Source organism: Schistocerca serialis, chromosome 1 (genome assembly GCF_023864345.2).
Source record: "Schistocerca serialis cubense isolate TAMUIC-IGC-003099 chromosome 1, iqSchSeri2.2, whole genome shotgun sequence".
In the NCBI taxonomy this organism is placed as follows: Eukaryota; Metazoa; Arthropoda; class Insecta; order Orthoptera; family Acrididae; genus Schistocerca; species Schistocerca serialis.
In genome coordinates, this window is record NC_064638.1 from 342,193,178 (window position 1) to 342,216,512 (window position 23,335).

General features: G+C 39.8%; 1 protein-coding gene across 1 annotated transcript in view; it reads right to left on the bottom strand.

Moving 5' to 3' along the window:
* LOC126471567 (putative inactive carboxylesterase 4) overlaps positions 1-23,335 on the bottom strand; it is a 164,236-nt gene that overhangs the window by 63,824 nt on the left and 77,077 nt on the right. Inside the window, exon 2 of the mRNA XM_050099829.1 lies at positions 15,384-15,527. Within this exon, the coding sequence (XP_049955786.1) occupies positions 15,384-15,527 (144 nt within the window). The remainder of the gene's footprint in view (positions 1-15,383; positions 15,528-23,335) is intronic.

A 23,335-nucleotide genomic window follows, 5' to 3' on the forward strand; every position in this document is an offset into this window, starting at 1 on the left:
CTACCCACTGCTACAAACAGCTCTGCTTCCACTAAAGGAATGTTTACCACTCATATCCCACTATGTGCTAACAATATGCTCCCTTATACTGCCAATGTTTCCGTCTCAAACACAGCTGATGGACAAACTATTCTTTACAGTGTTCCTACATCATATAGGATATACATCAAGGACATGTGTAACAATCAGGTTTATTTAATTGACACAGTATGAGATGCCCTTGTCCTCCCTGCAACATCAAAACCCCATGAATCTGTAAAATCATGACTCACAGCACTGAGCAATTCAGAATGCCTATGTTTGGTCACCAAGTTACAGTTGTGAACTTAGGACTCTCACAGAGTTTTTGATAGACTTTCCTGTTTTGTGACACCACTGACCCCACACTCAGTGTGATTTTCTCCACTTCTACAGCATAACTGTGACAATATGGGAGGCTACACTTTACATGAACAATGAAATTGTTCATTGTCACACAATAACCTCAAAGAGATGCTCTGTGTCGGCAGCAACAGGTGCAAAAAAAAAAAAAAAAAAAAAAAAAAAAAAATCAGAAAGTAATTTAATGATAATTACAGTTTAGGCTGATTTCATGTCATGTACATCAACAAGACCACAGAAAAACAATTCTGAGCAGCAGTCAGTGAACATACGTAACATATGCATTGGAAATTAGCATGATCCTCTTACTGAAGGTAGTCCTACTCTGTGACATAACAGAAATACCCCAGTTTCTTGTTAGATGAAGTGGACTACTCTTTGTAGCTCCAGAATTTAAAGACTTCATGAACATGAACTTATTTTCAAAAGATACTTACCTTCTTCCACTAAGATTACTTCATGCTTGCAGTCGTGATGCGAAGCATCATGTTGCTAAGTAACATAAGCCGTTACATACACCCCCAACTATCCCTCCCTATAAACATGCATTTATTTATACAGTTGAGTAACTATTTTTATATACAACTGCATTATATAACTGACCTCTCAGTCAGAGCTTCAAACATGTTGCATGAGAAAAAATTAAGTAATTTGTAGGAAGTGTGACAGGTAGCAGATTTATTTCAAAGGAACCCTTACCCTAAAAATTCCTTGGTCATTATATTATTTTCAACATAGGTGTTACTGTAACTTATAACCACGGATTTTAACAGTAGCCATTAAAGAAGTCAGTTTCTATATTATTTACATGCTCACTCATATAGCAAAAAGTTTTTAGATTATTTATATGCTCATTAATATAGAAAACTTAAAATGTATCTTCTACTGCTAGCATAGACATCTGTTGTTCAAGCATCTCAGAATTTGAGGCAGAGAATAGTAGAAAATTGTTGGATTTATAACATTAGTTATAAGTAACAGTAAAAACCAAAGAAAGAAAAATACTCTTACATTCCAAATGCTACCAGTGAAATTTGATAGCCAAAAAGTCTTTATATAAAGCAAAAAATGTCAGCTTAACCACTCTACTCCCGTTATATGGCACTTAGTGTAGTACCCAGGTAATACATGAAACCAATCCAAGTAACACAAATATGACTTTATTCATAAAACTCTGAACAATAACCAAAACAAGCCTCTTGCTACTCCAACACACCAAGACAAAAGAATCATACAGAAGATACAACATAATCAGTACGCAGAACAATTGATGTTAGCAGTACAGACTAAAAGGGCATAGTGAGAGCCAGTCAGCACTGCTCCACACTTATGTAGGTCTGAGTCAATAGTAGACAGCACAGTGGAGACCATGCCATGTGAAACCTTTCTACAGGTGGCCTCTAATAGCTGGCTTGTACTAATACAGTTGACAGTTGATTTAAGTACGCACATGCATCAACAGTACACTTGGTGCACCCACACTCACAAGCACTAGTAAAAGGACACAGCACAACTCTCCCTTGTGTGAAGAGTGTGCCCAGGCTATGGAGGAGACACCAGTGGCTCGATGAGACACACATACAGCGGATCTGGAGCAATGGGTGCCAGTGCCGACAGTTGGTGTGGTATGATATCCTGGGTGGGCACCAGAGCAGAGAGCTGGAACATGTGGAGAAGCATGCACAGCCAAGGGTGGTGGTCCTGCATGGCACCTGACAATGTCACCATGGAACAGGGTGTCACCATCATCTCTGCATTGTCAATAGCAGGCAGGTCCCAGTGTAGAGGAGACAGGGCTCGACCCATCAGTAATGATGGTTGAGGAGATGATGGTGAGGCGACCTGACTGGAATAGCAGGCTGCGCAATTGACCCAAGGCCAAAGACAGACCAGCAACCAGTGTCAGAGAGCTGGAAGCCCAGGGTGCCACTCATGGAGGAGGCAGCCAATAGGACGGGAGCACCTGCACAGCAGGCAAGGACAGGCTTGAGGCGAATGGTGGTATGCCGAGCTGCAGTGAGGGGGGGCTGTACCCCGCAACCAGTAGCTTCCAGCATTGAGTGGGGGCACAACTAATCCAAGTGGAGTGCCACCAGCCTGTCGGCCATATGGATGTCATTAAGCCAATGTCCCCAGTGGTGGACAACACTGTCCAATATCAACTTGGGCCAGCAACCAAATATTCATGCACACACTGGTAATACCAGCACAAAGTGGCTGGAAGCACCTGAGTGCAGCAGGTGCAGCACAGGCCACAGAAGGTTGAGGAGCTTGCATCACTGCCAGCCATGAAATAACTCAGTGGGGCTTTGCTACTCCATGAGCATGAAGTGATAGGTGCTCATAAAGCAGAGAACAGCATTATTTGGTAAAGAATCCACAACAAACTTTCTTAATTTGGAACATGAATTTACACATGAGTCGTTCTGATTCACCATCTAGTTGAGGGTGGAATGGCAGAGCTGTAACATGACAAGCCATGATGGGAACAAAACATTTGAAATGTGTGCAAAACAAACTGGGGCCCATTATCTAAAACTAAGGTAGAAGGCAAGCCCTCAATAGAAAAAAAACCTTCAAAAGTGTACAAATTGTGACCTCAGCTGATGTCAACACACACCAGGAAATGTAAGGAAATCGGAAAAATGCATCCACAACAAAGAGTCAACAGGAAATTTAGAAGTGACCTGCAAAATCTACAAGAATGTATTCCCATGGCTGGCACTGAACTGGCCAGGGGACAGAAACGCCCTGGGAGCTGCCTGTTCTTGACCACGTTGCTCACAAGCCAAGACAAAATGGACAATTTCACCATCAATCCCTCTCCAAAAAACTCATAGCTAACAGTTTAGTGTGCAAAACAGCCCAGTGGCACTGGTGGAGACATAACACAGTGGGAATGACTGCTCTGGGAGAGACTTCTTCCATGGAGAACAGCAAAACAAAAAAGCACAGAACTGATATCATAACGAAAAATAGTTGTGTAGGGGTAAAAAGCCTAACCCAGAGGTTTAAATGGCCAACCCTGTTAAACAAACCAAACCACCTGGCAGAGGACTGGGTCAGTGGCAATGGCAGTTGCCATGCACAAGCTTATAATTGGGAAACCCTTGATCACAGCCTGTGTTTCCATATCATGATGAAAACAAAGTAAATCTTCATGATCAAAGTCAGGATCAGGGCCCACTGGAAAGTGGAACATGGCGTCCACACTGGCATGTTTAGAAAAAGGTCAAAAATGGATTTTATAGTTGTAGAAAGACAAGAATAGCGCCCAGCGTTGTAGGTGGTGTGCTACTTTGTCAGTGTGGGGGTTAAACAGGGAAATCATGGATTTATGGTCAGTAATAAAGTGGAAGTTGGAGCCATACAAATAAACATGAAATTTCTGGAGAGCATAACTATATCAAGAGCCACATTTCCACCCAAGAGTAATGCTGCTTGGTCAGAGTGAGAGATTTAGAAGTAAATGCAGTAGGTCATTCAGAGCCATCAGTTCTCGTGAACCATGCTGAGACCATATTGTGAGATGTCAGTCACCAAAACTATATGTTGGTCCAGAGAGAATGTAGCTAAACAGGGGCCAAGAGTAGTTTGGTTTTCAACATTTGAAAATCACATTCGCAATCCAGGCTCCAGCAAAAAGGTACATTTTTGCGTAACATTTTATGCAATGGGTGGGCCAATGTGGCCATCCCCATCAGAAATTTATGATAGCAGGCTGTCTTCCCTCTGAAGTCCGCCCCAATAGCTGAATGGTCAGCATGATGGACTGCCATCCTAAGGGGCCTGGGTTCAATTCCTGGCTGGGTCAGGGATTTTCTCCACTCAGGGACTGGGTGTTGTGTTGTCTTCATCATCATATCACCCCCATCCGGCACATAGGTCACCCAATGTTGCATCAAATGTAACAAGACCTGCACCAAGGAGGCTGGACCTGCCCGAAGGGACCTCCCAGCCAATGACGCCAAAAGCTCGTTTCCATTTCCCTAGGAAGGCCTGAAGATTCTTTGTGGACAAGGGATAGGCATAGACGTAACAGCAGAGATGTGTCCTGGCAGAAGATGAATCACATCCTATGGGACCTCGAACCCAACTAAGCAATAGAACGTTGAAAAAACTGAGATTTTGTGAGTTCACACCATAAGCCTGACAACTGTAAGACAGAAAAACAAAGTTCAGAAATTTTTCAAGTGACTGGCTGTGGAGGAGCCTGTGACAACAATATCATCCAGATAATTAGTACATCCAGGGGCAGGCACAATCAATTGCTTTAAACATTGTTGGAAAATAGCAGGGAGGCTAGTCACACTAAAAGGAAGGTGCAAATGTTGATAGGCCCCAAAAGAAGCATTCAAAACCAGAATTCACTGAGGCTTTTCGTCACCAAAAACATGCAGATATGCTTCAGAAAAATCAATTTTAGAAAAGTACTGGCCACAAATATTTTCACCAAATGTTCCTCCTGTAGTGAGAGAAGACATGCCTCCAAGATCAACTACACATTGATAGTAGTACTGAAGTCACTACAGAGGCAAAGTTTCCCCAACAGCTTCCAAACTACAACAGCGGAGATGACCATTCATTCACCATAACAGGTTGCACCACCTCTAGAGATTGCATTCTGTCTTATTCTGCTTTTGCTTGATCTTTCAAGGTGTAAAACACAACAAAAATGAGGCTGCACCATGGATTTCAGGGAAATATGAACAGAAAAATTCATGGCACATCCAATACCTTCTGACAAGAAGTCCAAAAACTCCTCACGCAGTGTTTCCAATTGAGAATACCATACCTGATTGGACACAAGGTGAACTGCCTCAGTGATAGAAAATCCAAATACCTATAATGTTTACATCCCAAACAAGTTCTCAACACCAGCATCAGCAACCACCATAAATGTAATGGAGCAAGCCAGAAACTTGTAAGAGGCAGGTGCTATAAATTATCCCAAGAGCACAATGTTCTGTTTGTTGTAACTGACCAACTTCCGCATGATCGGTGTCAATGTCATTGAACCTAAACTGACATAGGTTTGAGCATTCAATAATATCACTGCAGCATCTGTGTCAACCTGAAGCCAGAGCACTTGGCAAAAAAACTTAACTTGATAAACAACTTGGGAGAAGTCCCAAGTATTGGAATCACACAGTTGATGTCAATATGCTGAGCAACCTGCAGCGAATGACACCTGGAGATTATGTAGCTTTTCTTCTGGCAAGCATTACAAGTAGCCCTGTGCTTAGGGCATTGCTGAACATTCATGATGGACAAAACAGAAAGGACAAGACAGAAACAGAGAATTCTGATGCAGCACTGCAGCAGTCATGGCTGCTTGGGCTGGCCCTGGTATTCTCAGCGGTGGGCCCACATTTTAACCACCACAACTGTCACTTCCTCGTGCAAACTATCTGTTGTCCAAGTGGGCACTTCTTGTGACACTACTGCCACATTACCCTGTGCTTCAATTTGGTCACCTGCTGCTTGAGAAACTTCAAAAGATTGTGCTATTGCAAAACTTCTCCCAAGAGGGGCTTTTAATAGAGTTAGGCCTTCTGTCACACTTCCTTGCCTGGAGCTAAACAGATAATTCCATCACGCACAGTACAGTCTGCAGAAGAGTCATTATGGGCATTAGTAATGAACTGACACTTATGGCTAAGGCTGTTAAGTTCAGCTATCCAGGGCCTATATGACTGGTTTAGTTCTTGTGGTATCAGTAGAATTCAACTCATGCCTCTATGACCTGCAATTGTTTGCGATGGTAGTTGGACAGTAAACTGCACATGTGATCTAAAGTAACAGCTGCTGGTTCTCATAAACGGGTAAGCTGGCACAGTAACCCGTACACCTTAGGTGGAGTCCAAGAGAGAGGCCTTGCACATATCTGAGTCTGCCACACTGAGAGCCAAAAAGGCTGTCTGAGTCTTTTTTCATAAGATTCTCAATCCTCACCTCACTCATCATATGGAGGAAAACTGGGTGGATATACTGGTGGAATGGTAACCCATTTGTTAATGGAAGCCAACAAAGTGGTCACTGCTGAAGTAAGCTGTTTAGTCAGGGCAGGTAGCACAGTGTCCATAATGACTAAACCATATGAAACTGCATCTAAAAGTTGCACACCCTGAAACCACTCCAAACTCATCACCATTTGTGTAGTACCCAAGTAATACATGAAACCAATCCTAGTAACACAAATATGACTTTATTCATACATCTACAAACAATAATGGAAACAAGCCTCTCATGCCTCCACACATAACAAGACAAAAGAATCATATAGAAGGTACAACATAGGAGATAAACAGAACAACTGATGTGAGTAGTACCAGCTAAATGAAGGTCGTGAGGGTGAGTTGGTGCTACTCCACATGTATATAAGTACAAGTCACCAGCAGATGGCACGGCAGAGATGGTGCCATGAGCACGCATCTACAGGTGGTCTCTAGTGGCCGGCCCACACTGATACAATTGGCTGCTGATCTAAGTACACATGCACAATGACACTACACTCAGTGCACTCACACTCACATATGCTAGTAGCAGAATACATCACTCAGGATTAAAATGAATAGGATGTGCATATCATGTTACCCATGAACCACTGTTGTGTCACTCTAGTGCCAATGGTGAAAAGGTATGTGGTAACTTCACAGGCATCTTCACAGGGTCAGGAGCAGATGACATGTCATGTTCTCCCTTTCTAGTCTTGTAATCCTGGAGCTCTGTTGCTGTAAATACTGCTTTCAAGAAATCGATCAGGATTATCCTAAGACAACCATGCATGTAATGTAAATGTCTTTTCTGCCATGTGAGTACTTCAAAGGGCCAGTCATATGGTGCTTAAAATTGCTTCTGGATCTCACCATGATGCACATACACTCACTTGATTGTAAGACTTGAAAAATAAATGGAAATTTGGCACAATGATCACTGGAAACTAAAGGTTGAAACCTGTGGTTTTTTGTGCATGACCTTTGTACAAATTTAGGTACTTCAGTAATGTTGTTGGGAGTGCTACTAATAAATTCTCCTGGTAGAGATAACATTTGTTGAGAGACCAGCTCTGGGGTGAAGTATTCAGATCTTCTTTGAAGGAAGTGGAACATTCACATAAAATTAATTACATGGAAAACAGTTGCCACACTAGGATTCACTGCAACAATTCCAAGGGAATGTAATTCAGTCATAAAACAGAGATCTTAGTAAGTTAAAGTTTGATTTATCCTAGACTATTGATCAATAGTCTGGGACACTTATCAGATAATATTAATAGAGAAAATACAGAAGAGGAGTGGTGTGTTTCATCTGAGTTTCAGTTAGCAAGAACAAGAATGTCATGGAAACACTAACCGAACACCAGCAGCAGATGGTGCAAGAGAGACATTGTATATCATGTAGAAATTTACTGTAAAAATTGTCAAAGCATAGATTTCATCAAGAGTCAAACAATATATTACGTCCTCTACTCATTCTCACAAAAGATGGGTCCCCTCTCACTTGTGGTCTTATTGATTTATCTCTCCTTTTAACCCCCACCACCCAGTCCCCTCTAACCAACTATTTCTGCAGAGGACCAAACAATATATAGAAGGTAGGATTAGTTTATATTAGATTAAATGTTTCTGTTGGCAGTACCTGAAGCTCATTATTGTGCAACCATTCTGCTTCTTTACTAATTTTGTCAAATGAATTTCTCCTTTGACACAAATTACTTCCTTCCCCACACATCCTGTCAACTAACCACGACAGGAAAATCAGAGAAACTGCAGGTTATTTGGAGGCTTACCAACAACTGTGGAAAAGAAAGAGGGACAATGATAGTGATACACTTGTATCCTCTGCCACACACTGCAATAGAAAAAAAATCAATGAAAATGGGTTTTAGATGTTTATATTTTGACTGACTGTAAAATGCATTGAGTTATCTGTTTTGAACAGTACTTTGGCAACCCTACCACCAAGAAACTGACAAGATCAGAATTGCTGTTCACAACATAAATCGTATTGCACTTGTGTGCCAATTGTTTCAGAATCCCAAGGGCACAGGTTTCTATGTATTCATAAATAAATTCTACATAAATATTGTTCACACAAATGAACTGGAAAAAATAGACCTGACAGGAACTGTGTAAAGCTATATGTCTAGCAAGCCTGTCAACAAATGAAATCATCTCAAAGTTGTGAAAAAGATTTATGGGTTTCCCTTAAAGATAAGAGTGCAGTGATGTTAAGGTGGCAAGGGAAGTGACAGTTGATGCCACAGCGCTGAGAAACAGTGGAGGCAGCAAAAATGCACAGAGAATATGTAACTGTTGTAAGGCCAAGAGTAATTATAAAACACAAGAAAAGAATCGATTCCCTTAGCAGAATGAATCCTTACATTTTTAGCTATAGTCTTGTCAGAAAATTACTGAAGTCATGGAGAAAAAAGTTTTACTGGTTGCTTGAAGTGCTTTATTAAACAGTTTTAAACAGTTTTATATTGTATGAGAAAAGCCAAAATAACATGGCAGCTAAAATGCATTCACCCTCATAGTAAAGAAAGACATAATTTAAGAGCTTGTTGGAAAAATTTGAAAAATGTGCCAAAAATAAATGGCTGCATACCAGCAGAATATGTTAACAAAAGTTTAAGAAATGGAAAACAACATGATAATGCTGCTTTTCCCATCAAGAAGGCAAAAGACTGCAACTGAAATAATCAAAAGATGTCAAGAAGACATGTGAAAAAAAGGGAGAGAGTGTTTTCAATACAGGACACATAGACATGAAATTGTATTGATCATGCACTAGATAAAACTTCTCTGATAGATTGTGTTCTAGGCAGTCTCATTTGTATGAAAAGTTCTCAGGTTTCCAGCCGCATTAAGTGATTAAAACTGCACAAGCTTTCAGCCATACACTTCTTGGCCACTGTCAGACAGTATGACTACCAGTGGGCTGCTGGTATGCCCTTGTATGCACCATATAGAGCATATGTTGACTTGGCATTCAATGCGTCCACTTTAATCATGCAATTTCTGGATTCCACACTGTGCTCATCTGCAGGCCACCGTTTCCATCCAGGTTGCTGTACATGATTTTTATTTCAATGGCTTATTTAATTATACAATCCCAGAAGCTGTTAATTTGGGTCTTATATTGAACAAACAGAACACACTGTGGACCAATTCAGGAAGGAGCACAAGAGATTTTATCACTTATGCTATCTCAAGAAATCTGCTTTAGCCGAGCATACTTTAGGAAATGTACAACAGATAAAATTTGATGAAACATCTATTGTGGCTCACACAAATGGCTTCTGGGACTGTGTAATTAAAGGAACCATTGAAATAAAAATCACATCATAAATAGAGATGGTGGCCAGCAGCACAGCACGACATTGGATCCAATGGCCACATCAAATGCCAAGCCAGCATATACTCATACATTGTGATGCCATGAGCATCAGTGACGTCACAGATGGCAGCTAGCATTGACAAGGGGCTTACCAGCAGCCAACTGGCAGACATTCCACTTGACAATGGACAAGGTGTGTTTGACTAAAAGCTCATGTAATTTTTATCAACTGATTCTGTTGGAAACTCAAGAACTTTTAATCCAATGAATTCTTACAATCTCATTTGCATCATCATACTTCTGAAATCCTGGATGTGAAACTAAGTATTGAAAATAATGTTTTGAACTTCTCTCTACAGATTATACAGAACGAGAATATGTAGAAAGTAAAATTTGTAAGTAATGTAAAATCTAAGCTAAGAATGAGATGATGAAGAACACTATAAATAATAATAATGCATTCCCACATAACAAAACTGACAGAGAGATGGTAGTAGAAAAAATCAAATTCTCTTAAACAAATAAAATGAGACATCATAAATATCAGTAGATTAGCACTGAAATATAAAGTATCCTTTGGTACAAAAGTTCTACTGGTATCAAAGACTGACATGGAGTTACGGAAAAATTTTAGTAACTGAATGTCTGAAGCCTGTGACATAAAAATGTGCCATTGAAAAGACAGAGAAGAATAAACTAGAGGCATTTGAAATGTTGCACCAAACAAAAGTGCTACAAATAAGCTAGACATATAAAGAATTAATGAAGAAGTACAAAAAGAAACAGGGTAGACAAAAATCCCACAGGAAAACTCATAAAGAAAGAGAGCACAGTGAAATGGACCATCTATGAAGGCATGCAGGAATTTTCATCTTAGCACTGAAAATACAATAGAGGAAGAGCTCAGTGGCAGCCAAGGGGTTGATAAACTGTAACATATTATCAATGATGATTTAGCAGCAATATGAAAATGAGAAGATTGCATAAAACAGGAACTTCTCTGTGAAAGCATCGACATTTGTAATTATCAATAATGTTTCATATCTTGATATTATTTTGTAGGTGTACTACTTTTCTGACTATGATGAAATCAACGTGTGTCATATGTATCTTCTGCTAAATATTATTTTTTGCAGGTTCACATTGACAAATTTGGATTAACTGAATAAAACTATATATCGATGATGACACACAAAGGTTGTAGAAATGTACCTCTTAAAAACTGCAAATCCTTGATGACACAGCAAAGCTGTTGACCTGTACCTAAATAGAATGATTATATATTAGGCATTTTGTGCCTTAAGGCTTATTCTTCTTTGTGAACAAATATAGCAAGAATGAATACTTAATGTTAGGAGGCAGTTCACATAATTTTACTCTATCACAATGAAGCCAGTGTACAGACTGGTATTAATCCCAGTTCCTTCTCATATAATGAGATAAAGACATGCTTATAAATAATAATATAAAAGCATATCATTAACGTCAAAGTCTACAAGTCAAACACGGTCCTTAATACTACTGTGGAACTAGACAGTCACCTGCTTACCATTAATGAAACATTCTTCTGATAAAAATGGTAAACAGCCAATCAGTTGCAGATTGGATGGTTTATTAAAACCCCTTTCCATGGTTTCAACATTTATAGCAACATCTTCTTGAGAAGGATAATATGGACCACTATATTAAATGTTAAGGGAGAGGGACATTAAAATGTAGTCAAAAAGTACTGTATAATATAAAATTTAACCTCCATATTAAATTAAAGTATGCACAACAAGGTTGTTGTCATATGGTACTTCCTCACCAATGTATAGCTCATGCACTAGCTGTAGATTGGTGAGGAAGTACCATATGACAAGAACCGTATTGTACATGTTTTAATTTAATGTTGAGGTGAAATTTTATATTTGATGAAGCCTTTTGGCTATATTTTAACATACCTGTGCCACAACATGTAATCCAGTTGTCCATAATTTTCTTCTAAAGAAGATGTTTTTATAAATGTTGAAACCACGGTAAAGCGGTTTTAATAAACCTTCCAATTTGCCATTGATTGGATGTTTAATATTTCTACAAGACGATTTCATTCTATGATTGCTGCTCCAGCCATGTACAAAGTTTTAAAATTAACACACTGGAGCTGATGGACGCCCTACATACCTTCACTACGTTTCAAGCATAAAATCCGATGGACGTATGTCGTATGATCTTCACTTCTGACTTATTTATTTGTGATTTAAACATGTGTTTTACATTTTTAAGTGCTGAGACTAATTGTTTGGCTTGTCATAAGAGCAATGTTGATAGCTAGTGCACACCAGTTTGTCATGAATGGTACCAGTGTTACGTGAACTACGTGTGCACTCGGAATATTGTTGAAGGTTGTCTCATTCTATGTTGCCTGCCGTGTTGCACTATTGTGTGCATTGTTTTCATGTGTAAAACATATAAATAGTGAATATGACTAACACACATTGCTTGTCAAACTTAGAGGTTGAATAACTTTTGAACAATGGCTCAGAAATTGACGATCTTTCAGATGACATCGTTGATTTTTTGGAAGACGACTCACGATGACTCACATGAGTTGGAGAGTGAAAACTGTACTGCTGATAGAAACGATGATAGTGAGTATGAAGAAGCTAATGCACAAGTTTCTATTAGTCAGGTTTGTCATTCAGTTCAACAGCCTGCCTTCAAAATGAATGGTGTCATTTTAATGCACTCCCTGAATTACCTATGTTTGAAGAAATGAATGGAATTCAGGTTCCTGTTGATACATTATCAACAGAACTAGGCTTTTTGTTGAAATGTTTTGATCGCAGCATGTTTCTCAAAGTAAAGTCGGAGACATATATATATATGCTACTGATACTATTTCTGAAATTTGCCATCAGAACAGAATCAAACCAAAATCATTATGGAAGAAATGGAGAACAGTGAGGATACATGAAGTATATAAATTTTTTGCAATCATTTTGCATATGTGTGTTGTAAAGAAACCTAAACTTAGGGATTATTGGCCTGAAGACCCCGTGCTTGCTTCATCATTTGCTTCTCAGCTGATGTCATGAGACAGATTTTTTGCCATATTCAGGATGTTGCATATGAACAATAATGGTCTATGGACACCTCAGCAAGAACCAGGTCATGACCCTCTGCATAAAATAAGAGCTCTTTGGGACTTTTTCACAGAAAGATGCAAAAAGTCTTTTCTCCATCACGAAATCTGACTGTGGATGAAGCAGTAAGTCCTTTTCGCGGATGAATTGGATTCTGTGTTTATATGAAAGACAAACCAGAGTAATATGGGATAAAATGGTATGTTGTAAGTGATGCTCAAACAGGTTACATTTGCAATGCTGAAGTTTATACTGGAGGAAAAGGAAATTGTGACAATTCTGTCAAATCCCTGCTGCTTACTTGGGAAAAGCACATGTGGTATACATGGACAGATTTTATACAAGTCCTGCAGTCCTTGAAGAACTATGGGAAAGAAATACACTGTGAGTTGGAACTGTTATGAAGAACAGGATAGGTTTGCCTGGAGACCTAATAAATCAAAAACTAAAGAAAGGGGAACGACGTTTTGTGGAAAAGGACACCTTTTCTGCTTGAAATGGAAAGACAAATGTTATGTACACATGTTGACGTTCATAGCATAAGATGACTACTTCGCATGTCAGTGTAAAATTCAGGAGTGAATATGTTGAGGTAGTAAAGCCAGACTTTGTACTAAACTGCAACTTGTCTAAAACAGGTGTTTACAGAGGAGACCAGCTGATGAGTTACTATCCCTTCCAGTGAAAGACTGTAAAATTCTGGAAAAAGGCGTTCTTCCATGTTCTTGTGAGGGCAGTTTTGAATGCCAACATTATTCACAATATCAAAAAGTTTGCATTAGTAGATTTTATCTGTAAATTATCAAAACAAGTGGTTTAAAAAGGAGGAGCAGAACTAAATAAAGACACACATTCAGTATCTGGAGTTGCAAGTGCAAACAGATTCACAGCACGTCATTTTCCTGAGAAACTGCCACCAACAGTAAAGAAAACAAATCCAGCTAGAAGATGCAATGACTGTTGGGAACAAGGGAAAGCTGCAGGAAAGGTAGTGAGGAAAGAGACCAGATACTTCTTGTGTTTCCGAATGTTTTGAAAGATTTCATACCCAAGTGAAGTTCTCTAATTTGTAAAAATGAGAAAAACAAACATTTCACAATAAAACACTTTACCTATAAATGAAGCACTTACTATTTCCTGCTGACAAGTGATCTTAAATCAATAGCCTACTATTGTGTTGCCAGAAGTGTCAACACCATGTTACTAGAGGAGGTTGCAATGCACGCGATTTAGCTCACACAGTCTGGCGTGAGGAGGGAAGGACTATACTGACATGAGGTCTGGAACATGGCAAGGAATTAGAATTCAGAAAGCAGACATAATTAGTTTGATACTTAACTTCAATTCATTAATGATGAACATCGCTCTTGATGGTACATGATTCACAATATTATCTGTTCAGAAGACATAAAGTAACTGAATATGGCGCCTTGCTAGGTCATAGCAAATGACGTAGCTGAAGGCTATGCTAAACTGTCGTCTCTGCAAATGAGAGCGTATGTAGCCAGTGAACCATCGCTAGCAAAGTCAGCTGTACAACTGGGGCGAATGCAAGGGAGTCTCTCTAGACTAGACATGCCGTGTGGTGGCACTTGGTCTGCAATCACTGATAGTGGCGACATGTAGGTCTGATGTATACTAACAGACCGTGGCCAATTTAAAGGCTACCACCTAGCAAGTGTGGTGTCTGGTGGTGACACCACACCTACCATTCCCTACAACTTATGAAAATTTTGTCCACTTTGGGGAAAAATAAAAATGATGAAAAATAGTATCTTTAGAGTAATATCTACAAATTCCAGTATAGTTTATTTGTACTAAACATATATATATATATATATATATATATATATATATATATATATATATATATATATATATATATATATATATATCATCAAGAGGATGGATGGAAGATTAAGCTGATATACTGCCTAAAGAGGTAAGTAGATTAGTGAATGTATCAAAAAACTGTAAACTGTAGCAAATTTCCTCAGGATCCAGGTATTACCTGGTTTTCTGACCTGCTAGGCTCCAATGTGTTAATGAAAGAGTAGCACACTCATTGTGCTGGCATACAGGAAAAAGTAAGATCTACAGATATCAGGTCTTGATCTTTGAGTGACATAAAAAGGAGATTCTAATTGAACTGAAAGAGAATCAAAATGCTACTTTCAACTCTTTCCTACATCTTGTAAATAATAAATGAGAAATAGAAATTTGTTTGTGACCCATAATCTTACGTGTTTTGCTGAACTCTCATGAATAAGGAATGCTGATAATCATATTTACATTATTACAATTCATTAGTTACCAACATATATATTTCTGCTCATTAATCCATTATACCATAATATTTTGAAATGATTCACACTTTGGACAGTGGCAAATTGCCACACAAACAGAGTACAGAAAGGCTACATAGCATATCTTTAAAGAGCTATGCATATTAACAAGAAGGTCTCATACACATGATGTTCACATGAGACACTGTATTGATGTATCATAATGTTTTTAAATAGGTCTACCTACCTTAAAACGTAATTCACCAACAGGAGGCTCCGCATAGGGAACACCTTTAAATGTATATATTGTTGTGAGTCCTGAAGCTGTTTGCTCCACAAGTCCTCTTAGAGACCCTAGAGTAGTTGTAACTGTTACATAATTGTTTTGTCCCTGTAAAAGTAAACCAATGGACAGTAAAATATGAGTCAAGATTCATTGTTTCACATATTGTAATTGTTATGGAGAAACTAGTTAAAATGGATATTCACACTACATAAATTTATAAAATTGGACAAAATATTTTGGAGATGAATAGCTAGAAAGAAGGGAAATCTCTAACCTTTTGGAAATACTAATTCCATTCAAACTAATATAGAATAGGATGAAGAGTAATATGTGTTGATGTAGATGAAACAGAGGGACTAGATCACTCACTCAGAATATATGATTCAATGATCTCATAGTATATTTGTCATAAATCAAATACGGACTGAATTCCCTCTTTCATTTTATATGTTTCTCAAAGCATTTCTTCTTTTGCCTGCCTCTCCCTATGTGCTGTAGTTGTATAAACTAATGACATTCTGCATAACTATTGGTACTATTTTAATCAGTTCATTCTTTTTTCTAATGATTACTTCTTTTATTGTTTTTCAAATGTTTGTAAATTATTGTCTTAGTCCTCAAGTTTATAATGTCTATAATTTAGCTGGCTCAGTTTTGCCCCAATTATATCTTGGAAGTGGAATTATATCTTGGAAGTGGAAGTGAAACATGGATGATAAATAGTTTGGACAAGAAGAGAATAGAAGCTTTCAAAATGTGGTGCTACAGGAATGCTGAAGATAAGATGGGTAGATCACATAACTAATGAGGAGGTATTGAATAGAATTGGGAAGAAGAGAAGTTGGTGGCACAACTTGACTAGAAGAAGGGATCGGTTGGTAGGACATGTCCTGAGGCATCAAAGGATCACAAATTTAGCATTGGAGGGCAGGATGGAGGGTAAAAATCTTAGAGGGAGACCAAGAGATGAATACACTAAGCAGATTCAGAAGGGTGTAGGTTGCAGTAAGTACTGGGAGATGAAGAAGCTTGCACGGGATAGAGTAGCATGGAGAGCTGCATCAAACCAGTCTCAGGACTGAATACCACAACAACAACAACAAGTGTTCATATTTGGATATATTTTACAAACTAAATTATTCATGTAACATGCTCCATAGATCTCATTTTAAGGTGAACCAATAGTGATGTGAAACAAATAAAGACATACATTCAAATTCAACACTTCATTCAACTTATTCTGAAATAGCATTTAAAGGGAGATCTTTCCATGATGAGGAATGAGTCAGTGTATGTAATACCAAAAGATAAGCAACTTTTAACAATATAATCACTGCAAATTATTAACCTAAACTATTATAAGAACGAGATTATGTAACTTACCAAACGAAAGCATTGGTATGTTGATAGACACACAAACAAACACAAACACACACACAAAATTCAAGCTTTCGCAACCCACAGTTGCTTCATCAGGAAAGAGGGAAGGAGAGGGTAAGACGAAAGGATGTGGGTTTTAAGGGAGAGGGTAAGGAGTCATTCCAATCCCGGGAGCGGAAAGACTTACCTTAGGGGGAAAAAAGGACAGGTATACACTCACACACATGGATGTGTGTGTGTGTGTGTGTGTGTGTGTGTGTGTGTGTGTGTGTGAGTGTATACCTGTCCTTTTTTCCCGCATACACTCGCACACATGGATATGTGTGTGTGTGAGAGTGTATACCTGTCCTTTTTTCCCCCTAAGGTAAGTCTTTCCGCTCCCGGGATTGGAATGACTCCTTACCCTCTCCCTTAAAACCCACATCCTTTCGTCTTTCCCTCTCCTTCCCTCTTTCCTGATGAAGCAACCATTTGTTGCGAAAGCTTGAATTTTGTGAGTAGGTTTGTGTTTGTTTGTGTGTCTATCGACCTGCCAGCGCTTTTGTTTGGTAAGTCTCATCATCTTTGTTTTTAGAAATATTTTTCCCACATGGAATGTTTCCCTCTATTATATATATATTGTAAACCACATCAAATACTGATGAACCAATTCCACAGACCGAATGTGAGGAGAGGGGCTAGTGTAATTGTTTAATACAAACCATACAAAAATGCACGGAAGTATGTTTTTTAATACAAACCTACATTTTTTTTAAATGGAACCACTTAGTTTTGTTAGCACATCTGAACATATAAACAAATACGTAATCAGTGCCATTTGTTGCATTGTAAAATGTCAATTACATCCGGAGATATTGTAACCTAAAGTCGACGCTTGAAACCTCTGACGTTCAGTTGCGTGTTGTAACAAACACGGGCCACGGTCAGCAAGCAGCATCTGCAGGGACATGTTTACAATGACGACCGTGTTTAAGAGTGTGGCTGTAGTGGACTGTTGTGGTTTGGTCTAGCTGTTGCAGTGTCTGCATGTAGTGCTTGCTGCTATTGTTATTCTGTATTCATCTCCGCACGCAGACCAACTGTAGTACACTGTGTTACCAGACGTCTGTGATAGTGTAGTGTTGTAGGAACTGTGACCATGGTGTATTCGAGCTCTGAAAAGGCGGAGATGATACTCATCTATGGCGAGTGTCGACGAAATGTAGCTGAAGCCTGCAGGGTGTATGCAGAACGGTACCCGGACAGAGAGCATCCAACGTGCCGCACATTGCAAAACATCTACCGCCAACTGTATGCAACATGTATGGTCGTAGCACGCAAACGGGTCCATAACAGGCCCATCACAGGAGAAGCGAGTGCAGTTGGTGTGTTAGCTGCTGTTGCTATGAACCCACACACTCGCACAAACACACATCATATCCTTATGTGTGTGTGTGCGAGTGTATACCCGTCATTTTTTCCCCCTAAGGTAAGTCTTTCCGCTCCTGGGATTGGAATGACTCCTTACCCTCTCCCTTAAAACCCACATCCTTTCGTCTTTCCCTCTCCTTCCTTCTTTCCTGATGAGGCAACAGTTTGTTGCGAAAGCTTGAATTTTGTGTGTATGTTTTTGTGTCTGTCGACCTGCCAAGACTTTCATTTGGTAAGTCACATCATCTTTGTTTTTAGATATATTTTTCCTATGTGGAATGTTTCCCTCTATTATAACTATATATATACTTCCCACTAACACCAACCTGTCAGAACTCCGGAGATGGGAACTTGCCCTTCAGTATATCCTCTCTTCTCGTTATCTGCCAGGCCTCAACCTCCGCTAATTTCAAGTTGCCGCCGCTCATACCTCACCTGTTTTTCAACAACATCTTTGCCTCTGTACTTCCGCCTCGACTGACATCTCTGCCCAAACTCTTTGTCTTGATAAATGTCTGCTTGTGTCTGTGTATGTGCGGATGGATATGTGTGTGTGTGTGTGTGCGAGTGTATACCTCTCCTTTTTTCCCCCTAAGCTAAGTCTTTCTGCTCCCAGGATTGGAATGACTCCTTACCCTCTCCCTTAAAACCCACATCCTTTCATATTTCCCTCTCCTTCCCTCTTTCCTGATGAAGCAACTGTTGGTTATATATATATAGAGGGAAACATTCCGTGTGGGAAAAATACATCTAAAAACAAAGATGATGTGACTTACCAAACGAAAGCGCTGGCAAGTTGATAGACACACAAACATACACACAAAATTGAAGCTTACGCAACCAACGGTTGCTTCATCAGGAAAGAGGGAAGGAGAGGGAAATATGAAAGGATGTGGGTTTTAAGGGAGAGGGTAAGGAGTCATTCCAATCCTGGGAGCGGAAAGACTTAGCTTAGGGGGAAAAAAGGAGAGGTATACACTCGCACACACACACATATCCATCCGCACATACACAGACACAAGCAGACATTTATCAAGGCAAAGAGTTTGGGCAGAGATGTCAGTCGAGGCGGAAGTACAGAGGCAAAGATGTTGTTGAAAAACAGGTGAGGTATGAGCGGCGGCAACTTGAAATTAGCGGAGGTTGAGGCCTGGCGGATAACGAGAAGAGAGGATATACTGAAGGGCAAGTTCCCATCTCCGGAGTTCTGACAGGTTGGTGTTAGTGGGAAGTATCCAGATAACCCAGATGGTGTAACACTGTGCCAAGATGTGCTGGCCGTGCACCAAGGCATGCTTAGCCACAGGGTGATCCTCATTGCCAACAAACATTGTCTGCCTGTGTCCATTCATGTGAATGGGCAGTTTGTTGCTGGTCATTCCCACATAGAAAGCTTCACAGTGTAGGCAGGTCAGTTGGTAAATCATGTGGGTGCTTTTACACGTGGCTCTGCCTTTGATCATGTACACCTTCCAGGTTACAGGACTGGAGTAGGTGGTGGTGGGAGGGTGCATTGGACAGGTTTTACACCGGGGGCAGTTACAAGGGTAGGAGCCAGAGGGTAGGGAATGTCGTTTGGGGATTTCATAGGGATGAACTAAGAGGTTACGAAGGTTTGATGGACGGTGGAAAGACACTCTTGGTGGAGTAGGAAGGATTTCATGAAGGATGGATCTCATTTCAGGGCAGGATTTGAGGAAGTCGTATCCCTGCTGGAGAACCACATTCAGAGTCTGATCCAGTGTCGGAAAGTATCCTGTTACAAGTGGGGCACTTTTGGGGTTCTTCTGTGGGAGGTTCTGGGTTTGAGGGGATGAGGAAGTGGCTCTGGTTATTTGCTTCTGTACCAGGTCGGGAGGGTAGCTGCGGGATGCGAAAGCTGTTTTCAGGTTGTTGCTGTAATGGTTCAAGGATTCCGGACTGGAGCAGATTCATTTGCCATGAAGACCTAGGCTGTAGGGAAGGGACCGTTTGATGTGGAATGGGTGGCAGCTGTCATAATGGAGGTACTGTTGCTTGTTGGTGGGTTCGATGTGGACGGACGTGTGAAGCTGGCCATTGGACAGATGGAGGTCAACGTCAAGGAAAGTGGCATGGGATTTGGAGTAGGACCAGGTGAATCTGATGGAACAAAAGGAGTTGAGGTTGCAGAGGAAATTCTGGAGTTCTTCTTCACTGTGAGTCCAGATCATGAAGATGTCATCAATAAATCTGTACCAAACTTTGGGTTGGCAGGCCTGGGTAACCAAGATGGCTGGCATACAAGGGGGCCATCCTGGTACCCATGGCTGTTCCCTTTATTTGTTGGTATGTCTGGCCTTCAAAAGTGAAGAAGTTGTGGGTCAGGATGAAGCTGGCTAAGGTAATGAGGAAAGAGGTTTTAGGTAGGGTGGCAGGTGATCGGCGTGAAAGGAAGTGCTCCATCGCAGCGAGGCCCTGGACGTGCCGAATATTTATGTATAAGGAAGTGGCATCAATGGTTACAAGGATGGTTTCTGCGGGGTAACAGATTGGGTAAGGATTCCAGGCATTCGAGAAAGTGGTTGGTGTCTTTGATGAAGGATGGGAGACTGCATGTAATGGGTTGAAGGTGTTGATCTACGTAGGCAGAGTTACATTCTGTGGGGGCTTGGTAACCAGCTACAATGGGGCGGCCGGGATGATTTGGTTTGTGAATTTTAGGAAGAAGGTAGAAGGTAGGGGTGCGGGGTGTCGGTGGGGTCAGGAGGTTGATGGAGTCAGGCGAAAGGTTTTGTAGGGGGCCTAAGGTTCTGAGGATTCTTTGAAGCTCCGCCTGGACGTCAGGAATGGGATTACCTTGGCAAACTTTGTATGTGGTGTTGTCTGAAAGCTGATGCAGTCCTTCAGCCACATACTCCCGATGATGAAGTACCACGGTCGTGGAACCGTTGTCCACCGGAAGAATGACGATGGATCAGTCAGCCTTCAGATCACGGATAGCTTGGGTTTCAGCAGTGGTGATGTTGGGAGTAGGATTAAGGTTTTTTAAGAAGGATTGAGAGGCAAGGCTGGGCGTCAGAAATTCCTGGAAGGTTTGGAGAGGGTGATTTTGAGGAAGAGGAGGTGGGTCCTGCTGTGACGGAGGACGGAACTGTTCCAGGCAGGGTTCAATTTGGATAGTGTCTTGGGTAGTTGGATCATTAGGAGTAGGATTAGGATAATATTTCTTCATGGCAAAGTGATATTTCCAGCAGAGAGTACGAGTGTAGGACAGTAAATCTTTGACGACGGCTGTTTGGTTGAATCTGGGAGTGGGGCTGAAGGTGAGGCCTTTGGATAGGACAGAGGTTTCGGATTGGGAGAGAGGTTTGGAGGAAAGATTAACTACTGAATTAGGGTGTTGTGGTAATGTTAGGTGACTCACCATATATATATATATATATATATATATATATATATATATATATATATATATATATATATATATATATATATATATATATATATATATATATAGAGGGAAACATTCCACGTGGGAAAAAATATATCTAAAAACAAAGATGATGTGACTTACCAAATGAAAGTGCTGGCAGGTCAATAGACACACAAACAAACACAAACATACACACAAAATTCAACCTTTCGCACCCAATGGTTGTTTCATCAGGAAAGAGGGGAGAGGGAAATATGAAAGGATGTGGGTTTTAAGGGAGAGGGTAAGGAGTCATTCCAATCCCGGGAGTGGAAAGACTTACCTTAGGGGGAAAAAAGGACGGGTATACACTCGCACACACATACATCATATCCATATGTGTGTGTGTGCGAGTGTGTACCCGTCCTTTTTTCCCCCTAAGGTAAGTCTTTCCGCTCCCGGGATTGGAATGACTCCTTACCCTCTCCCTTAAAACCCACATCCTTTCATCTTTCCCTCTCCTTCCTTCTTTCCTGATGAGGCAACAGTTTGTTGCGAAAGCTTGAATTTTTGTGTGTATGTTTGTGTGTCTGTCGACCTGCCAGCACTTTCATTTGGTAAGTCACATCATCTTTGTTTTTAGATATATTTTTCCTACGTGGAATGTTTCCCTCTATTTTTATATATATATATATATATATATATATATATATATATATATATATATATATATATATATATATATATATATATACCCACTAACACACTGTAGAGTACACAATAATAATAATAATAATTAACACCAATAGCATTTTAAAATAAGAAATCTATCACTAGATATTTAATGGCATTTTCACATTTCAAAATTGTAAAAGATATATATATATATGGTGTCTGTATATGTGTGGATGGATATGTGTGTGTGTGTGATTGTATACCTGTCCTTTTTTCCCCCCAATGTAAGTCTTTCCGCTCCCGGGATTGGAATGACTCCTTACCCTCTCCATTAAAACCCACATCCTTTTGTCTTTCCCTCTCCTTCCCTCTTTCCTGATGAGGCAACAGTTTGTTGCGAAAGCTTGAATATATATGCTGTTATACTATAAACATTGCAACTAATGGGAATTTTCAGTCCTTGAATGTGATTAATCAGGTAACTATGAATGTGTAGCTAAAGAGTTATGTTTTAAAATTCTCTTTTCAATTAGTAGGTATTCCCAATCTCTTCTTTTGTGTTAAATTGTACCTCATTGAAAAACAGGCTACACAACAATGCTCTGAACCTTAGGCAAGTAGGCAAAGTCTACATAAAAATGAATGCTTGTGTAATAATTGTGCACGTCATAAATCAACTGAAACTAATTTTTATTATCCACAACAAGTACCATTGACGAGCAGATGTACTTGGAAATGAGTGAAAGAATCGAAGATCCTTAAAGGTGGATCTGCAAAATATGCAGTTATCTACATGTATTAGGCATTTTTCTGAACTGAGAATCATTTGAATAGTAAACAAAATGTAAGTTTTTCCACTCTAGTCATTTCAATACTGAACAAACATAAGTTTTTCAACTCTAAAGAGGGTGTGCCTTTTTTGTAACACAAGTAGGCACATGCACACTTTGCACACATGTAAGGAATAGTTGTCTTTATGTTACCAAGGTAAACATACATGAACAGAAGTAGAGTTTAATCTTAGTTTGATTAAATAATTATAAAGTAAACTAACATATGAGCTAAGTCACTGATT